At 45.9% G+C, this 23,418-nt stretch overlaps 1 protein-coding gene across 2 annotated transcripts in view; it reads left to right on the forward strand.

The window, feature by feature from the left end:
- SLC28A2 (solute carrier family 28 member 2) overlaps window positions 1-23,418 on the forward strand; it is a 144,856-nt gene that overhangs the window by 53,076 nt on the left and 68,362 nt on the right. For both annotated transcript variants that reach the window (XM_077264218.1, XM_077264219.1), the window contains exons 5-6: window positions 13,979-14,168; window positions 15,783-15,924. In XM_077264218.1, the coding sequence (XP_077120333.1) occupies window positions 13,979-14,168; window positions 15,783-15,924 (332 nt within the window). The remainder of the gene's footprint in view (window positions 1-13,978; window positions 14,169-15,782; window positions 15,925-23,418) is intronic.

Genomic DNA, 23,418 nt, shown 5'->3' on the forward strand with positions numbered 1-23,418 from the left:
TGCCTCTGTGACCCGCTGCTTCGCAGATGCAGATCCCCCACCTCCACCATTGCCAGAGCTGGTACATCCGGACTATAAGACGCACCCCCCATTTTCCTCCACATTTTTGGAGGAAAAACATGCGTCTTATAGTCCGAAAAATGTGGTATATTATTTACATAGTTCAGGTTTGCTGTGTAACACCCTTTGGAATAAATAACTGCAATCAATCACTTCCTATAACCATCAACAAGTTTCTTATATCTCTCAACTGGAATTTTGGACTATTCTTTTGGAAACTGCTCCAGGTCTCTCATATTTGAAGGGTGCCTTCTCCCAACAGCAATTTTGTATGTTTGAGGTCATTGTCCTACTGGAAGACCCATGACCTAGGATAGAAACTAAGCTTTCTGACACTGGGCACTACATTGCGACCCAAAATCCTTTGGTAGCTTTCAGATTTCATGATGCTTTGCACACAGTAAAGGCACCCAGTGCTAGAGGCAGCTAAACAATCCCAAAACATCTTTGAACTTCCAGAATATTTGATTTTAGATACTGTGTTCATTTATTTTGTAGGCCTCATTCAGTTTTCAGTAAGCGATATTATGTTGTGCTTTGCCAAACAGCTTTATCTTGATCTCATCTATCCACAAGATGCTTTCCCAGAAGGATTTTGGCTTACTCAAGTCCATTTTGGAAAACTACAGTCTATCTTTTTTATGATTCTGTGCAGGGCCGGACTGGGACTAAAATTCAGCCCTGGCATTTGAAGTCACACAGGCCCACTTGTCACATGGTGACTGTATAATATCTTTGTACACTTGTAGGCTACAAGAAGTGAGGGGAGTGTAACACGACTATATAACATATAATTACAGCTGTATCCAGCATTACAGCTCAGCCCCCATAGAATGTAATACAGCACAGCCCCCATAGAATGTAATACAGCCAGCCCCCATAGAATGTAATACAGCCAGCCCCCATAGAATGTAATACAGCCAGCCCCCATAGACTATAATACAGCACAGCCCCATAGAATGTAATGCAGCACAGCCCCCATAGAATGTAATGCAGCACAGCCCCCATAGAATGTAATGCAGCACAGCCCCCATAGAATGTAATGCAGCACAGCCCCATAGAATGTAATACAGCCAGCCCCCATTGAATGTAATACAGCCAGCCCCCATAGAATGTAATGCAGCCAGCCACCATACAATATAATGCAGCGGAACAAATGGAGGAGAAAATCCAGCTTCCAAAAATATCAAAATTTATTGAAGATAAAATCCAAGATCCAAAAACATGGTTCACAGGAGAAGAAATGGCAGCATGCTACATGTTTCGAACACTAAGTTCTTTTTCAAAGCTGCTCACCATGCACCAGAATGAGGTTTAAATAACAGCTGTGACTCATCACAGTGAATCAATCCACCACCTGATGCAACAGTGAATATATACAAAAAAAAACGCAATAATATCACAAAAAACAAAACACAGAAAAAATGTATAATGTGCACATATAAAAAAACATATAATGTAATAGAACAATGTAAATCTCTCAGTAATGAAACATAATTTCCTTGCGAGCATTTAAACCCATGGGATAGCAAGTGTTAAGGCAAAACATCCAATAAGCTTCACGCGTCATTAGCCGTCTTTTCAGATCTCCTCCTCTGGGTGTCATTCCAAGCTTCTCAATACCAACAACCCGAAGGAATGCATGTTTCTTTGGTGACTGGTGATAAAATGCTTGGAGGCATAAGACACAGAGCGGTTATTATTAGTGAGAACAATAATATCAGTAATATGTTCTGAGATACGTGTCTTTAACATGCGAGTAGTGCAGCCTATGTAGCTTAATTTACATTTAATGCATGTTATCATATAAACTACATTCTTGCTATTACAATTAATAAATTGCTGAATTTTATGTTCTTGTTTATCACTGCTATCAGAAAAAGAATGCGTAACAGCAGAGTGGGCACATGTGCGACATTTGGAAGCGCCGCAATGATAAAAACCTCTATGATGTAGCCATGTGTGGGAGTTTTTACCAGACTTAAATAGGCTGGGTGAGAGAATGTCAGACAAAGTAGTGGCTTTTTTTGCAATCACCTGACAGCCAGAAGACAAAATTTCAGAGAGGATCTCAGCCTCGTATAAAATGGGAATGTTTTTCAAAATAAGAGACTTTATGTCGTTGTACTGAGGGCTATATTTAATAGAGCAAAAAGTTTTTTGATTTTGATATAATTTATTCTCCTTATTTTTTGGTAACAGCAAATCGCTGCGTTTTTTTTGTTGTACTATGTTTTTAGCTCTATCAAGAGACCACTTGGAATAGCCTCTTTTATCCAATTTTCTACAACACAAGTCAGTCTCTTGCTTTAAGATACTAGTATCATTACAATTCCTAGTTATTCTAGTGAGCTCACCCACCGGTATAGACTTTATTGTATGTCCAGGATGGCTACTGGACGCATGTAAAATACTGTTGCCAGATAATGGTTTATGAAATGTAGAGGTAGTAATAACATGGCCCACAGTGCTACACAGTGTCAAGTCCAAAAAAGAAATCACATGTGGATTATGACTGCATGTAAAGCGAAGATTGAAATCATTAGAATTAAGATGGATGAGAAGCTCTGGTATGGCAGATACATCGCCACTCCATATGATGAGTAAATCGTCGATGTATCTACCATACCAGAATATGTCCATAAGAAATGGGTTACAATCAGAATAAAGAAACAATTCCTCCCAGTATGACATAACAAAATTTGTGGTGAATGTTTACCTCCCATGGAAACCCCTTTGCATTGGAGGAAAAACTGCTGATCAAAGGAAAAGTAATTATGAGTCACTAGATGGCAGCCCGATTCTAAAGAATCGGGAGTCTAGAATCCATATATACTTTATTTATTCAAATGTAAGAATAATACAATTAATAAATAATAGTAAGAAAGAACAAAAAATGGCTGCACTCACCAGCTCTTGACAATTCTTGACAGTACGGCACATTTCTGATTGGTCGCTCGCGGCAGGCGGCAACCAATCAGAAAAGTGCCGCGCACCACGAAGGCATATATCTTTGTCCACCCTGAGCGGGTGTAGGACGCTGGTGACGTCACTTATCTCCGGACATTATCTCCGGACAAAGCCACGGAAGTTGGCACAAATTGCCGGAAGTAGTATTCTAGGCAATTATATATTAGATTTTAATGTTATCAGTGTTTACCTTTGAACGTTTATATTGTATTGTCCTGTCACCAGCCATGTGTACGATTATCGGCCGAAAGCCTCTCTGGAACCAATAATCACCCCATGTAAAGGTATCTTTATAAGTTAAAGATTCAGAATACTATGACTTTTATCATATCCTGAACAGTCAAGTTTTTTATGAACCGTTAAGGTTTTCTGGTTGAAGTAAAAAAAACTCTGAGTGTTTACAGTTTGAAACCATAAAATGTTGAAAAATTATGTCATTCTTGAGTATATCACTCAATGGTGCTCATAAACGTGTCAAATTTGATCTATAATATACGTTACTTTAATCTTTAATATACTTAAGAACAGGGCCCCAGACATCACACAGGGGGTCTGAAACACCGCACAGTGGTCCAAAATATCGCTGTGCTCTGCCTGGGGCCCCATATGCTGCCTGGGGCCCATGTGCTCTGCCTGGGGCCCCATATGCTGCCTGGGGCCCCCGTGCTCTGCCTGGGGCCACTGTGCTCTGCCTGGGGCCCCATATGCTGCCTGGGGCCCCTGTGCTCTGCCTGGGGCCCCATATGCTGCCTGGGGCCACTGTGCTCTGCCTGGGGCCCCATAGGCTGCCTGGGGCCCCTGTGCTCTACCTGGGACCACTGTGCTCTGCCTGGGGCCCCATATGCTGCCTGGGGCCCCTGTGCTCTGCCTGGGGCCCCTGTTCTCTGCCTGGGGCCCCATGTTCTGCCTGGGGCCACTGTGCTCTGCCTGGGGCCCCATAGGCTGCCTGGGGCCCCTGTGCTCTGCCTGGGACCACTGTGCTCTGCCTGGGGCCCCATATGCTGCCTGGGGCACTTGTGCTCTGCCTGGGGCCACTGTGCTCTGCCTGGGGCCCCATATGCTGCCTGGGGCCCCTGTGCTCTGCCTGGGGCCCCATATGCTGCCTGGGGCCCCTGTGCTCTGCCTGGGGCCCCTGTGCTCTGCCTGGGGCCCCTGTGCTCTGCCTGGGGCCCCTGTGCTCTGCCTGGGGCCACTGTGCTCTGCCTGGGGCCCCATGTTCTGCCTGGGGCCACTGTGCTCTGCCTGGGGCCCCATAAGCTGCCTGGGGCCCCTGTGCTCTGCCTGGGACCACTGTGCTCTGCCTGGGACCCCATATGCTGCCTGGGGCCCCTGTGCTCTGCCTGGGGCCACTGTGCTCTGCCTGGGGCCCCATATGCTGCCTGGGGCCACTGTGCTCTGCCTGGGGCCCCATATGCTGCCTGGGGCCCCTGTGCTCTGCCTGGGGCCCCATATGCTGCCTGGGGCCCCTGTGCTCTGCCTGGGGCCCCATGTTCTGCCTGGGGCCCCATATGCTGCCTGGGGCCCCTATATGCTGCCTGGGGCCCCATATGCTGCCTGGGGCCCCTGTGCTCTGCCTGGTGCCCCTGTGCTCTGCCTGGTGCCCCATATGCTGCCTGGGGCCCCTGTGCTCTGCCTGGGGCCCCTGTGCTCTGCCTGGGGCTCCATGTTCTGCCTGGGGCCCCTGTGCTCTGCCTGGGGCCACTGTGCTCTGCCTGGGGCCCCATATACTGCCTGGGGCCCCTGTGCTCTGCCTGGGGCCCCATATGCTGCCTGGGGCCCCTGTGCTCTGCCTGGGGCCCCATAGGCTGCCTGGGGCCCCATAGGCTGCCTGGGGCCCCTGTGCTCTGCCTGGGGCCCTTGTGCTCTGCCTGGGGCCCCTGTGCTCTGCCTGGGGCCACTGTGCTCTGCCTGGGGCCCCATATGCTGCCTGGGGCCCCTGTGCTCTGCCTGGGTGTAGGACACTGGTGACGTCACTTATCTCCGGACATTAGCTCCGGACATTATCTCCGGACATTAGCTCCGGACATTATCCCAGGACATTAGCTCCGGACAAAGCCACGGAAGTTGGCACAAATTGCAGGAAGTAGTATTCTAGGCAATTATATATTAGATGGGCATTTCCTGAAGGAAATACATGGTGCTTGAACAGCGCTACCAGCTTTACAGCAGCACTTTTCACACACGGGACTGGGGGGCGCGCTTACTTTTGCACCCGGGGCCGGGGGCGCGTTTACTTTTGCACCCGGGGGCGCACTTACTTTTGCACCCGGAGGCGCACTTACTTTTGCACCCGGAGGCGCACTTACTTTTGCACCCGGGGGCGCACTTACTTTTGCACCCGGGGACGCACTTACTTTTGCACCCGGGGGCGCACTTACTTTTGCACCCGGGGGCGCACTTACTTTTGGGGCCGCACTTACTTTTGGTGGGCGGGGCCCCTCGGCCTCCGATTTGGTGGGCGGGGTCCCTCTGCCTCCGATTTGGTGTGCGGGGACCCTGGGCCTCCGCTTTCGTGGGCGGGGCCCCTCGACCTTCGATTTGGTGGGCGGGGCTCCTCGGCCTCCGATTTGGTTGGCGGGGCCCCTCGGCCTCCGATTTGGTGGGCGGGGACCCTCGGCCTCCGATTTGGTGGGCGGGGACCCTCGGCCTCCGATTTGGTGGGCGGGGACCCTCGGCCTCCGATTTGGTGGGCGGGGACCCTCGGCCTCCGATTTGGTGGGCGGGGACCCTCGGCCTCCGATTTGGTGGGCGGGGACCCTCGGCCTCCGATTTGGTGGGCGGGGACCCTCGGCCTCCGATTTGGTGGGCGGGGACCCTCGGCCTTCGATTTGGTGGGCGGGGCTCCTCGGCCTCCGATTTGGTTGGCGGGGCCCCTCGGCCTCCGATTTGGTGTGTGCTCTGCCTGGGGCCACTGTGCTCTGCCTGGGGCCCCATATGCTGCCTGGGGCCCCTGTGCTCTGCCTGGGGCCCCATATGCTGCCTGGGGCCCCTGTGCTCTGCCTGGGGCCCCTGTGCTCTGCCTGGGGCCCCATGTTCTGCCTGGGGCCCCTGTGCTCTGCCTGGGGCCACTGTGCTCTGCCTGGGTGTAGGACACTGGTGACGTCACTTATCTCCGGACATTAGCTCCGGACATTAGCTACGGACATTAGCTCCGGACATTAGCTCCGGACAATAGCTCCGGACAATAGCTCCGGACAATAGCTCCGGACAAAGCCACGGAAGTTGGCACAAATTGCAGGAAGTAGTATTCTAGGCAATTATATATTAGATTAGGAAAAAGATAACCTGTATGATATAATTGCACAAATCGCTAGTGTAATTACTGTACTTATGCAGATGAAATTCAAGTGCTTGAATGACAATATTTTGTGGAATACAGGTATACAATGAAATGACATCACAACTTATCCATTGAAATCCATCACGCCAAACAGTATTGGAGAGCTGATGCAACACATCTCTTGAGTCTCTCAGGAAACCTGGCACTCTCACAATATAATGCAGCACAGCCCCATAGAATGTAATGCAGCACAGCCCCATAGAATGTAATGCAGCCAGCCACCATAGAATATAATGCAGCACAGCCCCATAGAATATAATGCAGCAGAGGCCCATAGAATGGAATGCAGCCAGCCCCATAGAATATAATGCAGCACAGGCCCATAGAATGGAATGCAGCCAGCCCCATAGAATATAATGCAGCACAGGCCCATAGAATGGAATGCAGCCAGCCCCATAGAATATAATGCAGCAGAGGCCCATAGAATGGAATGCAGCCAGCCCCATAGAATATAATGCAGCAGAGGCCCATAGAATGGAATGCAGCACAGCCCCATAGAATATAATGCAGCAGAGGCCCATAGAATGGAATGCAGCCAGCCCCATAGAATATAATGCAGCACAGGCCCATAGAATATAATGCAGCAGAGGCCCATAGAATGGAATGCAGCCAGCCCCATAGAATATAATGCAGCAGAGGCCCATAGAATGGAATGCAGCCAGCCCCATAGAATATAATGCAGCAGAGGCCCATAGAATGGAATGCAGCCAGCCCCATAGAATATAATGCAGCACAGGCCCATAGAATATAATGCAGCAGAGGCCCATAGAATGGAATGCAGCCAGCCCCATAGAATATAATGCAGCAGAGGCCCATAGAATGGAATGCAGCCAGCCCCATAGAATATAATGCAGCAGAGGCCCATAGAATGGAATGCAGCCAGCCCCATAGAATATAATGCAGAACAGGCCCATAGAATATAATGCAGCAGAGGCCCATAGAATGGAATGCAGCCAGCCCCATAGAATATAATGCAGCAGAGGCCCATAGAATGGAATGCAGCCAGCCCCATAGAATATAATGCAGCAGAGGCCCATAGAATGGAATGCAGCCAGCCCCATAGAATATAATGCAGCACAGGCCCATAGAATATAATGCAGCAGAGGCCCATAGAATGGAATGCAGCCAGCCCCATAGAATATAATGCAGCAGAGGCCCATAGAATAGAATGCAGCACAGCCCCCCCCCCCCAATAGCTCCACAATCCAGTCATCACTCATTGATAAAAAAAACCAAAAAAAACCACTCTACTCACCTTTCCTCCTGCCCCGCGCTGCTCTGGCTCTGGTGGTCTCAGCAGTCGCAGTCTGCCCGCCCGGTCACACAGCAGGTGCGCGATGATATGACGTCATCGTGCACCCGCAGTGTCAGCGGCAGGCACAGCGGGGAATGATGGGAGAGGAAGCGTCAGCAGACGCTCTCTCCTCCATCATTGCATTCAACTGTACCGGCGTCTATGACGCCGGTATAGTTGAATGCGGGGCCGGGAGTGTGCAGACAGCGGGGAGAGTGTGCCGACAGCGGCACACTCGAGCGGCCCACTACTGCCACCGGCCCTTCTGGCATTTGCCAGAACTGCCCGATGGCCAGTCCGGCCCTGATTCTGTGTCACCAGAGGGGCCCTCCCGGGTCTTCTGCCATAGCGTTTAATTTCATTCAAATTTTGACAAATAGTTTGTGCTGACATTGATGCCCCCTGCAGCTTGAATGTCTTTGGTACTTCAATGGGGCTGCTTATCCAACATCTAGACTATCCTACGTTGCAACCTTTCATTAATTTTTCTCTGTCATTCACATCCAGGGAGATTAGCTATAGTGCCATGGGTTGTTATTTTCTTGATTATGTTGCACACCATGGACAAAGAAACATCAATATCACTGGAGATAGACTTGTAACGTTGAGATTGTTGATATTTTTCAACAATGTTGGTTCTCAAGACCTCAGACAATTTTCTTCTCTTTCTGTTCTTTATGCTTAGTATGGCAAACACAGACATAAAATACAAACATTAAGTCAACTTCAACCCTTTTTATCTGGTTCCAGATTTTCACATTGCTTACACCTGTTACTTTCCACAGGTGAGTTTGAATGAGCATCACATGTTTGACACAAAGTTGTTTACCCACAATTTGGGAAAAGTGCCAAAAATGTTTTCCATGTTTGTGAAATTACACTGGGGAATATAAGTATTTTATATACTGCTGATTTTGCAAGTTTTCCCACCTACAAATAATTGAAAGGTCTGTAATTTGTATTGTAGGTACACTTCAACAGTGAGAGACAGAATCTAAAAATAAAAAAAAAGATAATCATTTTGTATGATTTTTAAATAATTAAATTGCATTTTGTTGCATGAAATAAGTATTTGATTACCTACCAATCAGCTCTGACAAACCTGTTAATATTTTAAGAAGCCCTCCTACTCTGCACGCTGCACAATTTGTTACCTGTATAAATGACATGTGTCCACACATTCAATCACACTCCAACATCTCCGACATGGCCAAGGCCAAAGAGCTGTCTAACGACGCCAGGGGCAAAAATGTAGACCTGCACAAGGCTGGGATGGGCTACAGGACAATAGGCAAGCAGCTTGGTGAGACGGTAACAACTGTTGACAGCACAGATATTAGAAAATGGAAGAAACACAAGATGAGTGTTAATCTTCCTGGGTCTGGGGCTCCATGCAAGATCTTGTCTCGTGGGGTAAGGATGATTCTTATAAAGGTCAGTAATCAGCCCAAAACTACGCAGGAGGACGTGGTCAATAACTTGAAGGGAGCTGGGACCACAGTCATAAACATTACGGTTAGTAACTGTCACAGACGTGGTTTGTGGAACCACTGTGCTACGGACCATGGAGCGCCTGGAGGGGCGTGATTAAGCGAACACCTGACTGTTCACTAGAGCCTCTGATGGTGAGTTTAGACTTGGCTCCCGATGAACGCCAGGTGCCACTCCAGGACAGAACAAAGGACGTGCAGAAGCTGGACCCAGAGGACAGACTGGAGGGAGCAGCTGGCAGAGTTTGTATTAGAATGCAGCAGAAAGAGTTTGCATCAGGGTGCAGCAGGCAAAGTTCGCATCAGAGTGCAGCAGACAGAGTTCGCACCAGAGTGCAGCAGAGTTTCTATCAGAGCAGCAGGCAGTATTTGTATCAGAGTGAAGCAGGCAGGATCTACATGAGTGCAGCAGGCAGGATCTGCATCAGAGTGCAGCAGGCAGGATCTGCATCAGAGTGCAGCAGGCAGGATTTGCACCAGAGTGCAGCAGGGACTGGTATGCAACCTTACACAACATAGACAGCAAACAGGAAAGTTGCTCAGGCACCTCCTCAGTGAAGAGGAAGCAATATATACATAATGCCTCTCAACCACTGGTTGGGGAGGAAATAGCAAGTGCACACGCTGGTCCTTTAAGAGGGTGGGAGTGCATGCGCGCGTGCCCTTAGGACATGGCTAGAGGACCATCTAGAAGCATGCAGAGCATGGGGAAGGGAAGAACTTTCCACAGCACGGGTGAGTGAAGTGACATGCCAGAGACCCTGCCTGTCAGAGCAGGGATTCAGCTAACAGTAACAGTAACACACTACTTAAAATCCTACAGGGCACACAAGGTCCCTCTGACCATGCCAGCACATGTTCAGGCCCATTTGAAGTTCACTAATGACCATCTGGATGAAACAGTGGAGGCATGAGAGAAGGTCATGTGGTCAGATGACACCAAAATAGAACATTTTGGAGTCAACCCCACTCCACTCACCGTGTTTAGAGGAAGAAGGATGACTACAACCCTAAGAACACCATCCAAACCATGAAGCATGGTGGGGAAAACATCATACTTGGGAGTGCCTTTCTGCAAAGAGGACAGGACAACTGCACCATATTGAAGGAAGGATTGGTGGGGTCGTTTTGCAAGATTTAGGCCAACAATCTCCTTCCCTCAGTAATAGAATTGACAATGGGTCGTGGCTGGGTCCTCCAGCATAACAATGACCCAAAACACACAGCCCGGGTTCTGTAAGAAGCATTTCATGGCCCTAGAGTGGCCTATCCAGGTTTCAGACCTGAACCCAATAGAAAATCTTTGGATGGAGCTGAAACTCAATGTTGCCCAGTTACAACCCCAAAATCTAAAAGATCTGGATAAGATCTGTATGGAGGAGTGGGCCAAAATCCCTGCTGCAGTGTGTGCAAACTTGGTCAAGAACAACAGGTAACGTCTGACTTTTGTAATTCCAAACAAAGGTTTCTGTACCAAATGTTAAGTTCTGTTTTTCCATTGTATCAAATATTTATTTCATGCAATAAAATGCAAATGAATTTTGCAAACATCATACAGCGCAATTTTCAGTATTTTTTTAAGATTCTGAATCTCACAGTGAAGTGTACCTATGATAAAAATTACGGATCTCTCCATTCTTTGTAGGTAGCCTTGCAGCGCTGGAGTCAGCGATCATCGGGGACAGTGATGATAATGTGTGCAAAAACTGTAAAGCGCTGTGGAATATGTTGGCACTATATATATATATATATCTATATATATAGATATATATATATTGCAAAATCGGCAGTGTATCAAATATTTATTCTCCCCAATGTATGACCAATTTGCCTTTTTTTTTCCCCTGTTTTTTTTGTGCTGTTCTAATACACACAAACTAAATGAGCATGTGTATAAAACCTCTTTCACACTTCCATTTTTTACAATCAGTCACAATCCGTCAAAATGTTGCAGACTGTAAAAAACGGATGCGTTGGGTCCGTTTTTTTGATGAATCCGTCGAGGCTATGTGCACACGTTGTGTATGCATCTTCGCTGTGTTTTTCCGCTGCGAAAACGCATACACAACACAACCCATGTTGAAAATAATAAAAAAAATAAAAAATCATGATATTCTTACCTTAGCCTTCCCGCGGTCCCCGCAGCCTTCCCGATGGTCGCGATGCTGCCGGCAGCTCCCGTTCCCAGTAATGCCTTGTGAGACAATGACCTGTGATGACGTAGCGGTCTCGCGAGACCACACGTCATCAGGTCATCGGGAAGGCTGCGGGGACCGCGGGAAGGCTGCGAGGGACGCCGGAAGGTAAGAATATCACGACTTCTTCTTTTTTTTATTATTTTTAACATTATATCTTTTTAGTAAAAAGAGAGAGGGAGAGAACGAGAGAGAATTTCCGTGACGGGAAATTCTTCTGCGCATGCTCAGTTTCAAAAGACGGCATCTGTCGCTGGATTCCTGCTTTTGACAGTCAGTGACGGATCCTGCGTCCATAGGCTTCCATTATAGCCAACGACGGACAGCGCAGGATCCGTTGCTGAGCGATTTTCCGATGTACACAAAAAACGTTTCTATGTGCTTTGTCTACGCCCAACGGACAGCAATTTTATTACAGATCCAGGGCACGACGGGCGAAACGGAAGGCCATCCGTCACAATCCGTTTCTAATACAAGTCTATGAGAAAAAAACGGATCCAGCAGAAACATTTGCTGGATCCGTTTTTTTCACAAAACGACGCATTGTGATGGAAAAAGAAAGACGGAGGTGTGAAAGAGGCCTAACAAAACATGTGTAATTACAATAATTTTCTGGGAGTAATACTTCATTTTCTGGAACAATTTCAAGGGGGCCAACACTTTTGGGCATGCCTGTATATGTTTTGTGTGTATTGGAACAATACAAAAAAACTGAGAAAAAAAGGCAAATTGGATATCATTTCACACAAAATCTCCAAAGCGGGCTGGACAAAATTGTTGGCACCCTCAACTTAATATTTGGTTGCACACCATTTGAAATAACTAACAAGCTTCTTAAAAAGAACTCACAACCTTTGGCCTTGACTGTACATTAAGAGGCGCATGCCCCCTTATGACTTGGGCACATCTTACTCCAGTGCATTCTCCATCAAGATTGGCATGCTAAATGCCAGCCTTGGTGAATTGGTGATAAACTATATTGTTTTTTTTTACTTCTTTTTGAGAATGATATGATTGTCATGAATTAGTACTTTGGTTCTGGTGTGATTTCTCTCAGCCAATCAGCTTGTTAGTAAGTCCATTTTCTCAGAGTTGCCTCCCAAGTAGTTTGGAATTTGATTAGACTTTCAGTTAGTGCAATAATATCCACTACACAATATTAAAAGTTGTATTCTCTAGATGTGGAAATTTTGGACACTGTGTTCTACGTTCATAGCAAAATCAATTAATTTTGGAACCTTTGTTTTATTCTTTTTTGTTCTAATTTTGCATTTTCCCGTCTTACCACTACACCCTCCTTAGCATAATATCTATATATATATAATTGTCTAAGGGGTACTTCCGTCTTTCTGTCGGCAACTTCCGTCACGGATATTCATTCGCTGATTGGTCTCGCCAGCTGCCTGTCATCGCAATCAGCGATGGGCACAGTCTGATTAGTCCCTCCCTACTCCCCTGCAGTCACTGCCCGGCGCCCGCTCCATACTCCCCGCAGTCACGGCTCACACAGGGTTAATGCCAGTGGTAACGGACCGCGTTATGCCGCGGGTAACTCACTCCTTTACCGCCGCTATTAACCCTGTGTGACCAAGTTTTTACTATTGAGGCTGCCTATGCAGCCTCAATAGTAAAAACATCTAATGTTAAAAATAATTTAAAAAATAACAAATCATTATATACTCACCTTCCGCCGCCTTTCCGACACTCCGGTGACCGGTCAATGCAAGTGGCAGGTTCCGGTGCTAAGGTTGGTGTGCGACAAGGACCTGCCATGATGTCACGGTCATGTGACCGCGACGTCATCACAGGCCCTGCACGCCTGCGCGAGAAGGACCTGCCATGACGTCACAGTCATGTGACCGCAACGTCATCGCAGGCCCTGCACGTCTGTGCGAGAAGGACCTGCCGTGACGTCATGGTCATGTGACCTCGATGTCATCGCAGGCCCTGCGCGCCTGCGCAAGAAGGACCTGCCATGACATCACGGTCATGTGACCGCGACGTCATCACACCCTCGGACCGGAAGCTGCCGCCTGAACCGAACACAGGCGACAGAACTACAAGGGGCCCCTCGGAAGGTGAGTATATGTTTATTTTTTATTTTTTAACCTGTGACATTCGTGGCTGGGCAATATACTACGTGGCTCTGTGCTATATACTATGTGGCTCTGTGCTGCATACTACGTCACTGGGCAATATACTACGTGGCTCTGTGCTGTATACTATGTCACTGGGCAATATACTACATCACTGGGCAATATACTACGTAACTGGGCAATATACTACATGACTGGGCAATATACTGCGTCACTGGGCAATATACTACGTAACTGGGCAATATACTACGTAACTGGGCAATATACTACGTGGCTCTGTGCTGTATACTACGTCGCTTTGCAATATACTACGTGGCTCTGTGCTGTATTCTACATAACTGGGCAATATACTATGTCACTGGGCAATATACTACATAACTGGGCAATATACTACGTCACTGGGCAATATACTACGTCACTGGCCAATATACTACGTGGACATGCATATTCTAGAATACCCGATGCGTTAGAATCGGGCCACCATCTAGTATAGAATAAAGGATAATAAGATATTTACTCGTTCTGTTTTTCAGGGTATGCAGCCTACTTCATTGCAGCTTGTGTCCTGAACTTCAATCGTACCATTGCCTTACTGGTAATAACGTGTGTGGTAGTTTTCTTCTTGGCATATGACCTCTTTGTGGCACATTTTGGCAAACGTATTAAACGTTTCTTTAAACCACTTGGTCGATGCTTGGGGATACACAAAAAATGGATCAAGTGGTGAGTTTCTTTTCTTTAAAATTATATCATGTTGCTTTTTATTGTTACCTGTGAGCTAAACATATGCCAAACTATACCTTTGTGGATGTATGTGGATTTGGCAGATTTAATCAAAAATGTCCTTTTAACATAAGGTAGAGTGAAGGTCTGCTGTAGTTTGATAGAAATTAATGGCATGAGGTGACATTTTTAGTCTGAAGTTTTCAGAATAAATAGTAAAAAAATAATGTTAGACTTAATTTCAGAAGTTATTTCTATGTGACAGATGAGATTCTAGAGTGAGTCAACATTAATATTTTATAATGCAAAATGCACCTATGGCTACGTTCACATTTGCGTTGTGCGCCGCAGCGTCGGCGCCGCAGCGCACAACGCAAACAAAGACGCGGCAAAACGCACGCTAAAACGCTGCGTTTTGCGCCGCATGCGTCGTTTTTGGCCGAAAGTTGGACGCAAAAAAAATGCAACTTGATGCGTTTCTTGCGTCCAACGCTTGCGGCCATGCGGCGCAAAACGCAGCACAACGCATGTCCATGCGCCCCCATGTTAAATATAGGGGCGCATGACGCATGCGGCGCCGCTGCGGCGCCCGACGCTGCGGCGCTGACCGCAAATGTGAACGTAGCCTTACTCCTACCACTTACAAATTAGTCAAAACAATTTAGAAAATTTGTTTTGCAATGTGATCTTCTAAAAGATTAAAGGGATTGTTGGGTCCAGATCTATAAGTCTGCAGTCACTCTGTGTGACTGCAGACCTATGAATGCCACCAGCGCACGCACTGTGCCCTGCAGGGATTTGCCGGTTTCTGAGTGGACACTGGAGTGTATGTATAAGTTATACATCCTCACTGTCAGTGGTCATGTCCTCACTTCCGTATATTTGCCCTCTAGTTGGCCAAGCCCACTGAACAGCCATTTCACTAGACGGGATGCAGTCTCGCTCTACACAAGTGTATGAAGCCTGCCGATGCCCACTAGACGGGCCCTGGCCGGGAGTATGTATAACTCATACATACCCTCTGGTCCTGGCTCAGAAACCAGTGAATCCCTGCAGCGCACAGTTCGTGCACTGGGGGATTCATAAGTCTGCAGTCACAAAGAGTGACTGCAGACATTGATTTGGACTGGACAACCCCTTTAAGTAAGGTCACATTCCATAAGTACAAGATTTTATATGTTACATCTCAAAGAAATGTGATTTTTTTTGTGTGTGTTTTTGGGCAGCATTCTTTCTGAAGGTGAAATATTAAAGCTGAATTGCAATGTAATATACAATCGAAATTTCAAATGATCAAACGTTTTAATAAATTTCAGTGGAAAAAAAATAGTTCTACACATCATGACTCAGTATAAAAATCACATCTAATTAAAATTATTTTTGCCCAGAAACATCAGATGTAAACATTATTTAGCTTATGTTCATTAAATTAACTGATAGAAACATAGTTTTTCTAATACATACAATAGACATGGTAATAATGTTTAGTCTACCGATCCAAGGATTACAATGAATTAGTAACATAAATGTGGCACATCTTACAAAATGACATGGATAAATTAGAAACTATAGTGCTTCTAATTTGTTTGTTTTTTGCGTATTTTATGCTTTCAGGGTATTTGCTGTATTGGTTCTTGCTGGCCTGATAGTCTGGTTGGCAGTGGACACGGCTAAGAGACCTGCACAACTGATTTCATTTGGAGGTGTCTGCATGTTTGTCATTTTCCTCTTTATTGTGTCCAAACACCATCGTGCAGTGAGTAAATGTTTTATCTTTTCAACCAATTTTTTTTATATAATTAGTAATGTTAAAGGAGTAAACATCTGCCACTGCCCCACAATGGCTGTAACAATAATAACATTTATTATAGTGTGTGATCTTTAGCATCATGCAGTATTAGCTCATTTAAAATCTTTCACTGCAAGTAAGTTCACACATTGCGTCTGTGCACCAAAAACCAGTGGCAGGAAAAATGATGCATACAATACACACATTTTTGTTGTGTTTTTCAGTGCGTTTTTACAGCATTTATATTGCATTTTTCACCCATTCATTTGAATGCGTTATAAGCGCTTCACAACTGATGAATGAATTGGAATGCTGCATCTTGGCAAGGGCTCAAAATACATGTGGAAAAAAACCGAATGCATGAGATGTCACATAAATCATTGACTATGCTAAAACTGTAAATATTGCATATTTTATGGACCATATAACATAGCAAAAAGCCACATGTGAACATAGCCTTATAATTGTAATATGTATAACAACTGTATGAAAAATATGTAGAATACAGTGCCTCTTACTGGCGTTTGCTAGTACTGTGTAATACCTTAGCTTGCTCAATTAATTAGTTGAATTATTACTAAATGTATAAAGGATACAAAATACTCTGCAGGGTGTCCGTGCCATAATTTCCACTCATTTACTAGTTATAAGAAAACTAATAGATACTGATGAAGTGTAAATAATTCATCTTGAAAAAGTGATATTCTAATAATTTGCCTTACTCCTGTGTCAAGTTTTAATACTTTCCAAGGCCTCACTGACACTTGCGTATAAATCGATGAGTGCAGTCCGATAAAAAAATTGGATTGCCCTCGGACCAATGTTATTCAATGAGGCAGCGCATATCCGCGTATTTTTTCTCAGCTGTATTTGGCATGAGAAAAAAATTGCAGCATGCTGCGATTTCTCTCCGAAATCGGTACAGTGCAAGAAAAAAAATTGCATTCCATACGGTATGGCATACAATTTTTACAGGTACAATGCAAGAAACTATAAGATCCTGTAAAAGATTAAGGGGATGTGCACACGTTGCGGATTTGCCTGTGGAATTTTCTGCGCAGATCATTCCTCTTTTGGCAGAAAACGCAGTTGAAAATCCATGCAGATTTGATGTATTTTTTATGTTTTTTTTAGTTTTGATGAGGATTTTCATGCGGATTTGTATGCGTTTTTGTAAGCTAAATAAAGATATATCATGTAACAAAAAAAATAAATTGTGATGTAATTTCCTGTCCAGCCTCTTCATTTACATACTCCATTGAAGAACAATGTTCACACACACAGATAGATAGATAATAGATAGATGATAAAGAATACCAAGCCCGATGTTTAGTAACGAACATAATAAAAATGGTACATAAAGAATTAATTAAAGACACACACATACAAAATCTGTGTTAGGGTATGTCAGGGTATGTTTCCACGGTCCGTATATGCAGCTCTTTGGACACAGCAGATACCCGCTCTGTCCAAAGCGCAGCTGGCTTTTGCACGCGTGTTTTTTCCGCATGTGTTCATTGAACCATGTGGAATCACCGCATCCTATACAGAGATTGAGCATCTCTGCAAGATAAAGAGACATGCTATGGTCTATAAAGATGCGCCGCATGTGCATATACGCAAGTCTGCCACCTGCATCTTTGAACGCAGAGTGAAGATGGGATTTCATAAAATTCCCTCCAACATGCTGTAACATCTGGAAGCTGCAGATTGGACGCTGCCGCTGTATGCAGCATCCAATCCGCAGCGTTTTCTGACCACGCAAACATACCCTAAGGCCGGGGTCACACTTGCAAGAAACTCGCATGAGTTTCTTGCATCAATACACGGCACTGCCGCCGGCACTCAGGACCGGAATGTGCTGCTGCATGTATTTCTATGCAAGTGTGACCCCGGCCTTAAACGCAATATTTGTTTAATTTAAAAAAATGAAAAAAATTTTTTGCGTAGGCTCCCGTGCAATTTTCAAAACCAGCAGAGGGAAAGCCAATGACTGGGGGTCGATGTTTATAGCCTGGGAAGGGGGTAATGCCCATGGAGCTTCCCAGGCTATTAATATCTGCTCACAGCTGTACATTTAGCCTTTACTGGCTATTAAAATAGGGGACACCGAAAAAAATTACGTCGGGTTCCCCTATAATTAATAACAAGCAAAGGCTATGCAGAAAACTGCGGGCTGATATTAATAACTTAGGAAGGGGCCATGGATATTGCCCCCTGGCTAAAAACATCAGCACTCAGCCACCCCAGAAAAGGTGCATCTCTAAGATGCGCCAATTCCAGCACTTAGTCTTGCTCTTCCCACTTACCCTGTAGCGGTGGCAAGTGGGGTAATAGTTGTACGTTTAATGTCACCTTTGTATTGTCTGGTGACATAAAGCCCAGCTTAGTAATGGAGAGGTGTCAATAAGACACCTCTCCATTACTAATCCTATAGTTGTTACATGTTAAATAAAGACACAGCCAGAATAGTCTTTTAATGAAATAAAACACAACACCGGTTCCCATATTTATTATACGTCTAATTCCTGCGACGCCCTCGATCTCCTGCAAAAAAAGTTAAATAGAAAACCAACACAAATACTCCCTGTTCCGATGTATTCCATTTAATAATGAGTGTCACATGATGACCTCCCCTGTAGAGCTGTCACATCGGGCGATGTGACCGCTCTACAGGGCCTCCTATGATACACTGACGAGATAATGCTCCCGCAGTGTATCATTGGTGTTCATGCTCTCACTTTACAGCACTAATGCTGCGTGGGAATTTTCTCACACAGCGGTGCCGCAAGTGACCGGACGAACTCCGGCAACCTCTAGATGACAGAGTTATCCACTGCGGGAGGATACCTCCTGTCACTGTAAACCGGAGCCCCTGATTTGACCGCTTTACACAGGAGATCGTCGTGGGACACTCGTTATTAAATGGACTATGGTGGAACAGGGAGTATACTGTTGGTTAATTATTTTATTTTTTGCAGGTGATTGAGGATTAGCTGTTTGGTGAGTATGTACTGTATGTGTATATGTGTTTGTTTTTTTTACACTTGAACACAGTAGCTGGATGATGGGACTACTATCCCATCATCGGCAAATGCTGTCACTGTTCTATGTGACAGCAGACATAGCCAGATGGGACTAGTAGTCCCATTGGACGATGGCTACCTACACACAGACACCCGCACACACACAGCAGTGCACACACCGGCAGACCCCCACAGACACATACACACAGATACCCGCACCCAGACATGCACATCTTCTCCGCACACAATCTCCGCCAACACACACAGTCTTCGCCCACACACTCTTCCTCCTGCCTTTCTGCAGTGTTATTCGCACGCAACTTTGCAGTAAATATGCAAATCTTTTTACACCTGCGGTTTTGCTGTGAATCTGACTGACTCAATGGATGCAGAAACATTGCAGATCCGAAAAAGAACTGACCTGCTGCAGAAAATAAAACGCTGCGAATCCGCGCGGATTTTTCCGCAGCATGTGCACACCAATTCTGGATTTCCCATTGACTAACATTGCTTGCGCACTACACTGCGGATTTAATGCAATTCCGACTGTCCAAGAACCCTGCGGATCCCCATCAAAATCCGCAACGTGCGCACATAGCCTTATAGCTGCTGAGAAAAAAACGGATTACTTACTGACAGCATATGGATGACAAGTGAGAAAAAATTGTTCTACTCATTTGGATGAGAGTTGGACCGATTTTTTTTATATGCAAGTGTAAGTGAACCCTAATACTGTGTTTCCCCTATTAGACTCCTTTGGTTGTTTGTCATTAACATTCATTTAGACTATACAGAAATTGTTGTTGTTGCTACTGATAATCTGTAAATTGCACCAACAGATTACGCCAAGAAATCTGATGCTGTCTTTTGTGCACTACCTGAATACAGGATTGATCGTCTGTGTGCATGTTTTTATATGTCATCCATAGACCATTACTAGGGACCGTTCATGTCTGACTAATTTGATCAGCTTCTACGAAGTAGTGAGTTCCGGACTGGACCAAGGGAACCCAGTGGACGTAGTGTATATGGACTTTTCAAAAGCTTTTGATACGGTGCCACACAAAAGGTTGATACATAAAATGAGAATAATGGGGATAGGGGAAAATATGTGTAAGTGAGTTGAGAGCTGGCTCAGGGATAGGAAACAAAGGGTGGTTATTAATGGAGCACACTCGTACTGGGTCGCGGTTAGCAGTGGGGTAGCACAGGGGTCAGTATTGGGCCCTCTTCTTTTTAACATATTTATTAATGACCTTGCAGGGGGCATTCAGAGTAGAATTTCAATATTTGCAGATGACACTAAACTCTGCAGGGTAATCAATACAGAGGAGGACAATTTTATATTACAGGATGATTTATGTAAACTAGAAGCTTGGGCTGATAAATGACAAATGAGCTTTAATGGGGATAAATGTAAGGTCATGCACTTGGGTAGAAGTAATAAGATGAATAACTATGTGCTTAATTCAAAAACTCTGGGCAAAACCGTCAATGAAAAAGACCTGGGTGTATGGGTGCATGAAAAACTCATATTCAGCGGCCAGTGTCAGGCAGCTGCTTCAAAGGCAAATAAAATAATGGGATGCATTAAAAGAGGCATAGATGCTCATGAGGAGAACATAATTTTACCTCTATACAAGTCACTAGTGCGACCACACTTAGAATACTGTGCACAGTTCTGGTCTCCGGTGTATAAGAAAGACATAGCTGACCTGGAGCGGGTGCAGAGAAGAGCGACCAAGGTTATTAGAGGACTGGGGGGTCTGCAATACCAAGATAGGTTATTACACTTGGGGCTATTTAGTTTGGGAAAACGAAGACTAAGGGGTGATCTTATGTTAATGTACAAATATATGAGGGTGCGGCGCCCCCACCGCCGCAGGGCCGAGGGGTACCCGGTACCGGGCCTGTGAGTCTCTGCTCTGGGGTTGTCACGGCGGCTAGGCCCGGTCCGTGACCCTGCCGTGGGGCGCTCAGTGAATAACAGGTGTGGATGATGGTGGTGACACTGTAGTGGTGCAGTGCAGTAAATAACGAGGACACCAGGTTGCAGTCTCTTTACCTCTTTACTGAAGATCTCTGGGTCCTCAGTCCGGAACACGGTTCACCAGGCTGCGCAAGTCCGGCCGGTCCAATGGCACCTCCAGAGTTCTCTTCACAGGTGGAAATCGGTGCCTTCCTACTAGCGCCATGTGTTGTGGTCCTTCCATGCTGTGCTTACGGAAAGTCCCCCACAACTGTTGTGTCTGTTTCTTAAGTTCCCTCACAACTCGATTAGATGATGTTCTGCTAATCCTCCATCCCTCCCTGATGTTCTGGTTGGGACGGCACCCGTTTGACGGGTAGGCTCGGAGCTCTTCCGGGACCCTAGAGTCGCCCCTCTCCACAAGTTGCCCCCCAAGACTGCATAGGTGATATGTGTTAGACAGCCCGCCTTAAACTGACTGTCCTGCCGCTGTTTGGAGTATTGCTTGAAGCTGAATGTTATTCTACTCCCTCGGCGTTCCGGCCACCGGTAGTGCGCCTCAGTAGGATGTTGCTTCGGTCTTACAGCACGACTCCTACTGGTATTTCTCCTTTGCGTGATCTCGTTTCTCACTCAGCACAATCTATCTCTCTTCTAATCCTTTCTTGGGCACCGCCGCTACCCGGAGCAGGCACGGTCCCGTTACGTTCGTTCTTGTTGCCAAGCCCCTGTCAGGATCCCACCCCTGACAGAGACCCTACTGTATCTTCCCCTGCAACACCCTCTGCCACAAGGTGTTGCCTGGTTCCAACCCAGTCAGCTTTCTGATCTAACTTCCTGCCTGACCCCCAGTTTACCCACTATGGTGGGGAGTGGCCTAATGAATAGCACCCTTAGCTCCCCCCGGAGGCCCAGCTGTGAAATGTATTGGTGTCTGTGATACCTGATCAGATGAACCCCTTCAGTGCCATCAGACGCACCATAGCTCCCCATAGTGGCGGAGCCACAGTACTGCAACGACCAGGACTCTGGGGCGCTGCACTCCCCCCTGGTTAAACACAGTACTCCGGGACTGGGAAGAAAACAACAATACAAGTTAGCAAAAAGACATACAATTTTGTTGAGTGCAATAACAATAAGTATACTTGAACAGGCTTCCCTTTATGGGAGGTAAGGACACTTGAACGTTACAAACATGGTTAACGTTATAAATTACAGGCTATAAATAACTCCTGTTACCCAACCGGGTATTCTACTAAGTGCAAAATTGTTGAACAATAATTTAACATTGCCTTTAAGGACATACACTCTGAATCCACTAAAGACCTTCCTATAATCACATTATAAGGTAATTTAACTTTTTCATTCTCCTTCTTTAGATCTGCAGGACCGCCTGTCCTATCGGCACCAGACCTTCTGCCTCTCCTTTCAGTTACAGGACTGCCCCGTTAAGCCAGGGCCTACTGCCTTTTCAACTACTATACACAGTATAGAACATAACATTACTTTCAGTTTAAGAGCACTGAGCCATCTCTACATGACTCCTATGAGGACTCAGGGTTTACCTTCTATCCTAACTATCTATCAACATTATCAAAACATTTTCTATTGAACATTATGCCTTCTCATTATCTTTCTTTCTATCATGCATGCTGGACACCACGTCTATCCCTACGGGCCCACTGCATCCTCCTTCTATCTTTCACTTTTTCTTCTTAGAGAACATCATCAGTATTTCTTCACAATTTAACTAGTCAAATACATATAACTTTCTCATGTAAACATTATCATCACGTTCTTTGGTCAAGACATTATTGCTTCCAGTCTTAAAGCAATATCACGGTTTAAGCGCAACAAATGAACATCCCCTTTAAGAGGGGACAAAGTCTCTATGAGGTAGCACGCCTTCTCAAGCTACCAGTCCATACTCAGCAAAGGTTCCAGTGTGATATCTTCACAAAGAGTCCTTCTTTAAGTAAAACCAGTAGGGAGCGCCTTTAATAAGGTGCAAACTATGTACAAGAAGTTCGGATCATGCACTGTTCATGATTTCAGCAGTTCTTTTTAACTAGAAACTTGTGCAAAACTTTAGAAAAACAAACAAAAACAAACAATAGGGATCCCAGGTCCACAGAAGGATCCCCTTAAGAGTTAACCCTGGACGGGTTCAGCAAAACAGGAAACGAACAAACAGTTAAGAACTATGTACATCTTTAAAGCAGTCATGCTTACTCGTTCTTCGGTAGCCCCCACCGAGGCTTTACCTGGCAGGTGGCCCTCTGCGGCCCAGGCAGGTCGGCCTCCAAGTTCACTCCCGCGGCCAGGTGCACCCCGTGGGTTCGGGTCTCCTGCACGACCAGGTCGTGCGCTGCAATGATGGTCTGTGTGGGCCGATGAATAATGCTGGCAGCAGCAGCAGTGGCAGCGGCGGCTTCAGCGGCAAGCTCCTCCCCCTCGGTGCGGGAT

The sequence above is a fragment of the Ranitomeya variabilis genome, chromosome 5 (assembly GCF_051348905.1).
Source record: "Ranitomeya variabilis isolate aRanVar5 chromosome 5, aRanVar5.hap1, whole genome shotgun sequence".
In the NCBI taxonomy this organism is placed as follows: Eukaryota; Metazoa; Chordata; class Amphibia; order Anura; family Dendrobatidae; genus Ranitomeya; species Ranitomeya variabilis.